The sequence below is a fragment of the Elaeis guineensis genome, chromosome 1, assembly GCF_000442705.2.
Source record: "Elaeis guineensis isolate ETL-2024a chromosome 1, EG11, whole genome shotgun sequence".
NCBI classification, from domain to species: Eukaryota; Viridiplantae; Streptophyta; class Magnoliopsida; order Arecales; family Arecaceae; genus Elaeis; species Elaeis guineensis.
In genome coordinates, this window is record NC_025993.2 from 177,405,133 (window position 1) to 177,411,030 (window position 5,898).

General features: G+C 39.9%; 1 protein-coding gene across 1 annotated transcript; it reads right to left on the minus strand.

Moving 5' to 3' along the window:
• Positions 1-2,089: 2,089 nt before the first annotated feature.
• Positions 2,090-3,901, minus strand: LOC140854858 (CASP-like protein 1E1). The gene is made up of 2 exons (XM_073250906.1): positions 3,530-3,901; positions 2,090-2,552 (listed from the first exon to the last, which is right to left on the minus strand). The coding sequence occupies exons 1-2, from the start codon at positions 3,790-3,792 to the stop codon at positions 2,213-2,215; spliced, it is 603 nt and encodes a 200-aa protein (XP_073107007.1). The 5' UTR covers positions 3,793-3,901; the 3' UTR covers positions 2,090-2,212.
• Between the last annotated feature and the right edge of the window lie 1,997 nt (positions 3,902-5,898).

Consider the following 5,898-nt stretch of genomic DNA (forward strand, 5'->3'; position numbering starts at 1 on the left):
GCATGAGACATACACCAATGTTAGATGTTTGCGTGATGAAGTAATGTAAAGGAAGGCTTCACATATGCAGCAGAGTAGATTGACTTGATTGATGCATTGTAGGAAACTTGTAGTAGTAGAATCACTTTGAACGATCCATGTAATATCCTGCTTGGCGACACCCATCACGATCGCAAGAAATGAACGTCAGAACGATCGCAATACCACGCAGAACATAACCAGGTAATCTTACAGGGCTCGACGATGATGCTGCAACAGTGCGTGCTTGGTTTGCAGCCCCTTGTGTTCCATCAAATCCAGGATTGGACTGAGACTCCATTACCTTACTTAGAGATAGAGAGGGAGATGCTTGGAAGAATGAGATGAGAAAGAATGAAATGAGAAATGTAATGATGCCTTTGTTCAAGAAGAGAGGAAGGTGAGAACTTATATATCAAAAACTAGGAAGATAAAGTTGGAGTGCAGCATACTAATACCTTACCAATGGGGGGACAAAGTTGGCGGCTTGCGTACCAAAATCTTGTATCTGATTTCTACCAAGAAAAAAAAAAAAAAAAAAAACTCTTGTATCTGATCACCGCAGTGAACGTACCACTCCTATCATTGACGTTCCTGGATCCTTTTTTCCTCTCCACGCAGTTATGGGAGACTCTAAGATCGAGTTTGTACTCTCACGGGAGGGTGATTATAACCGGAGTCAAAAGTCAGAGAACAGCGTAGCATGGTCAAAGCCAACCAAGCATCTAGAAATGACGTGTCAATTAAGCATTGCGTGAAATGGGAGTATATGGTTTGGCTTGGATAGTTCGGAAATCGATGGGATATTATCTTCAAACTGTGGGTCACCGGGAACCCAAGGAAGAGACCAAGTAAGAAGACTTGGGAGGGTCCAAAGGGACAGAGCTGGCAGAGTTGAAGCAAATTCCAAGCCATACAAAACTTGGTAGAGCCAAATCTTTAACATTGTTATCCAGTTCATACAAACAATTGTGAGACTGAGTGGTCGGCAGGTTAATCTAAAATTGGAGATGGTTTGATTACTTGAATTTGTTCAGCATGAAGTATGCTTGCATCAACCTGCAGGTTCCTTGAAAGAATGAGCCATCTAGACTTTTAGTCTTAAAAATAAATAAAGCGATAATGTTGTCATTATGGTTGGCTCGATAATTAATCCAACATGTTCCTCTCCCTAAATAACATGCTATGTAAGCAACTTGAACTAGGTAAATCATCTAACATGCCATTGAAGTACTTCATCATGAGGACTTTAGCTTAATCCGCAGCCTAGTGGATTTTTCTTTTCTTTTATTTTTTTTTTTTTTCTTCGAAGAAAACAAGTGGACATCCAATATTAGCGATGCAACGTTGTGTAATGGCTACTACAGAATGGGGATAAGGATGACCTTGCAAAGTAAATTTGTGCTTTGCCAATCTTTTACAAAGTTTAACCAACAAGCAACAAGCCATGTAAAGAATATAGTTTCGGAGGAAAATGATAATGATGTGGAACATTACTGATTAAGCCTTAAGTTGAAATTTATGGATCCCTATTCACTCTTATTTTAATCATTAATTGGTTAATCCATGCAAGGAGGGGGGCTCTTTTTGTTAATTACTATGGCAAAAGACTTGGGAATGAATCACCCAAAAGGCCAAAACTTAAACTAGAGATCTCCACTGCAGAAAATCTGAAAACAAGGAAGAATGAGATATGATTCATAGAATCTGCATTCATGAGATACTCTGCTTGGAGATTGCTCATTTCAGAGCATCATCCCGAATTCCACTATGGAAATCCATATTAAGTTTTTAGGTCGCATTCTTAACCTGAGACACCCTTTGAAGTATCAAAATCTGCTTTGCCTTCGCAGTTATCAGGTTTGGACCAACTTGAAAAGTTTGCTGAAGTAAATAAATTATATGGTCAATTACTTCTAGGCGAGACGGCCAATCTAGTAGAGAGGAAAAGGAGAATGTTCAAGTCTCGGTATTCCATTTGGATAGGTTTCACAAAGTTTTCAGACATATCCATGCGTTTTACGTGCAGAAGTGGGATAATTTATTAATGCAACGTTACACCCAATTTTGACAAACTGCAAAAAAAGAATAAATAATACTTAACACAATATTTTCCAATACAATTCCACTTCTCTTCTGCAATCAATAAAACATATAGATAAGCAAACCTAGATAAAATCACTGATTTCAAATGTTACTGAGACTTCTTGTGAAGACCAATCATTGTGAGTATGATGAGGATCGTGTAAGCTAGAGAAGCGATCATCGACAGCACAATGGATGCCGTAATACGACTGCAAAATTTATAAAAATCATCACAAAATTTAGCCCATCCAAAGTGTGATTGCCCATGTTCAGCCACAATATCAATTGCGATCGCTGCTCCATTGCTTGAGAAGAGGAGAACCACCATCAATATATCAGCAATGTTCAAGGGCAGCTGCATGATACTTGAGCCAGATCTGTTTGCAAGTGATATCACTAGGGATATCAGAGTGTAGAAGAATACGAGCACATTGGCCACTATGAAGTACCTGTGCATCGCAAAACATGGCAGATAAAAAGAAGATTGAAATCAGATTAGTAATTACCCATGTAAAGTTCAGGCCAAAAAATTCAGTGCTTCAGCCTTTTCATGGAAATAAAAGAAGAATATTTGATAAACCTCATGACACAATCTAGACCACGTCGGCCCAATTTGACTCAAGCTCAAAGCTCGAACTTTAAATTTGTAAACTATTAAATATACAAGTAATAACCTAAGAAGTCATCCCAAAAGGTTTGCAGAGGATTTTATTTGGATTTCCGAGTTCTTTATGAGTATCCAAAATTTTTCCCACGGACAATTAATGTAGGATTAAACACACATCACCGTAGCTTTTGTCAAACATCAAACATTAAAAAATCACAAATCTGACTTTGAAATTGGTAATATATGAAATAAATATGGTCTAAAACCTGTTATACATCAAACATCAAACTACGGAACCTCTCTGTTTATCTCACGGTGGTTAAACAAGGACTGTGCAATTTGAAACCTCGTTCGACGGGTCTTCATTAGGATTTAAAAAGTACTTCCATGGGTCTAAATCATGATACCAAAAGAGTTCTATGCCACCGTGATTAAAGGGGCGTTTGGAAAATTAAAACAAGGAGTCCAACACCACCGTGGACTCACTCCAAAGTGTACTGCATGGTAGGGATATCAGTAATTAGAATTTTCTCATTCCAAGTCATGAGGGGTGGCAACATGATGGGACTCCCCTCTGCATATCTATGCATCACTTGCAGTGAAGAAGTATGCTTGAATACAGTTGAATATTTGCAAACTTGGCTCTAGTAGAATTCACATTTTACTCCACCATAATTTAATCCAACAAGCATGGGCAATGCAATACCATGCAATCAATTATATTGGAGCCACCAGCCATGGCTAAAAGCAAGCATGAGATATACACAATGCTATGATGTTTGTGTGTGTCTGGATGAAGTAATGCAAAAGAAGTCTCACACATATGCAGCAGAGTAGGTCGACTTGATCAATACATGGAAGGAACTTGTACCGATAGAATTATCATTTTGAACAATATATGTAACATCTTCCTTGGCAGAACCGATCACAATGGCAGAAATGAAGGTTAAAAGTATCACAACACCGCGCAGAATGTAACCAGTCAGTCTCACTGGTCTCGACGATGTTGCTGCAGCATTGTATGCTCGGTTTGCAACCACTTGTGTTCCATCAAATCCAGGCATGGACTGGCCGGACTCCATTTCCTAACTTAGAGATAGAGAGGGAGATACAAGGAAGAATGAGATGATAAAGATGGAAATGAGAAATGTAACACTGCCTGTGTTCAAGAAAAGAAGAGGATGAACTCATATATAGCAAAAGCTAGGTAGATAAAGTTGGAGTGCAGCATCCTACCAACCCACCCGATAACGTTACAAACTTATTGGCTGCAGCACCAAAATCTAGTATCTCATCGCCGCAATCAACTTATACCTCTCATCATTGACATTCCTTGATCCTTATTTTTCTTCTCATGGAGTCATGGGAGACTATAATTAGTTCTGTTTGGTACTCTCATAAGAGGGTTGTTATAACTGGAGTCAAAAGTCAGACAACGGCGCAACATGATCAAAGTCAACCTAACACCTAGAAATGATATGTCGAAGCTATGTGTGAATTAGGGATTATATGGTTGGCTTTGGATGGTTTGGAAGTCAATGGGATTATTATCTTTGAACTGTGGGTCAATGGGAATCCAAAGGAAGAGGCCAAGGAAGAAGACTTGGGATGGTCCAAGGAAGAAGACTTGAAGCAAATTCCAAGCCATACAAAACTTGGTAGAGCCAAATCTCCAGCATTGTTTATCCATTCCTTAGAAACTTGTGACACGGACCAGTCGGCAGGTTAATCTAAAATAGGAGAGAGCTTGGTTACTTCAATTTGTTCGAACATGAAAAATATTTGCATCAACCTGCAGGTTTCTCGAAAGAATCGGCTAGCTAGATCTCTTAGTCTTAAATATAAAGCAATAATGTTCTTATTATGCATGATTGGCTCCACAATTCAAGGCGGTCGTCCACCTAAATAACATGCTATATAAGCAAATTGAACTAGGTAAACCATGTAACATGCCATTGAAGTTCTTCACCATGAGGACTCGGATTAATCTCTCAACCAAGTGGATATTTTTTTTTTTTCCCATTCCCCAAAGGAAACAAGTAGACATCCAATATGAGCTATGCGTTGTTGTGCAATGGCTGCTGCAGAATGGGGATAAGGATGGCCTTGCAAGGTAAATTTGTGATTTGCTGGTCTTTTAAAAGTTCACTGCAGGATTTAGAAAAAGCAAAAGGAAGAATGAGATATCCTGCTTAGAGATCGCTCATCTCAGAGAATTCCAATATGGAAATCCGTATCAAGTTTCTAAATCACATTCTTAACCTGAGGCACCCTTTGAAGTATCAAAATCTGGTTGGCTTTCACATTAATCATTCAGGTTTGAAGCAACTTAGAAAAGCCGTTCGAGTTAATAAATTAATTATAGGGTCAATTACTTCTAGGTAAGATGGCTTATCTTGTACGAGGGTAAAGTTGTACGTTCAAGTCCCGTTGGTCCATTTGTTACCAAAAAAAAAAAAAGAGAAAAAAAGTCCCGTTGGTCCATTTGGAGCGGTTTCACAAGGTTTTCAAACATCCATAAGTTTTATATGCAGAAGTGGGATATTTTTTATGGCATGCTTAAAGAGTGGATCCACATGATTGTGATGGATGCAAATTATTGTGGTCAAGCACAAATTAGTGCTATTGGGTGCTCTTTTGAGCTACCCCATGCCCATGAGCATTACTTGCACCAGGTTTCTTGGCCATAAGACCAAGAGAGTGCGGACTTGCTGATATATGTGTCATACCCGACCTGGCCCATGTAACAAACACAGCCCACAAAACTCAAATAAAAAAAAAATAAAAGAAGAAGAAAAACGGGGGAGAAGACTCCCTTCGGGAGTCTTCTTCCTTCTCTCGTCGGCTCCCAATCGGAGTCGGAAAGAGCCCCCCTCTGGCTCTATTTAAGGAGAAAAACCCTCCTCTCTCCCTCTCACCGAAGATCCTAAGTCCAGTCGGCGGCAATCGCCAGAAAACCACCACGGAGACCCGACCTGTGCCCGTCCAATTTTTCATCGGAAAGCCTCACCGGCGTCGAAGGTGAGCCTCCTCCTCCTCCCTCTCTTCTCCCCTTTCCTTCCCATGCCGGTGTGCACGCTCGCCAGCGATCGGAGTCGCCGGATTTTGTTGCGGAAGAAACATCTATTTTGCCCATTTTTATTTGATTTTCCGACGTCGGTGGACACCGCCGACCATCGGTTTGGATC

Bases quoted from the DNA above. Each gene is read 5' to 3' on its own strand.
- LOC140854858 (XM_073250906.1), bottom strand. From the start codon at position 3,792: ATGGAGTCCGGCCAGTCCATGCCTGGATTTGATGGAACACAAGTGGTT. The intron at 2,553-3,529 runs GTGAGACTTCTT...TGCGATGCACAG, and splicing joins ACCTACTCTGCTGCATATGT to GTACTTCATAGTGGCCAATG.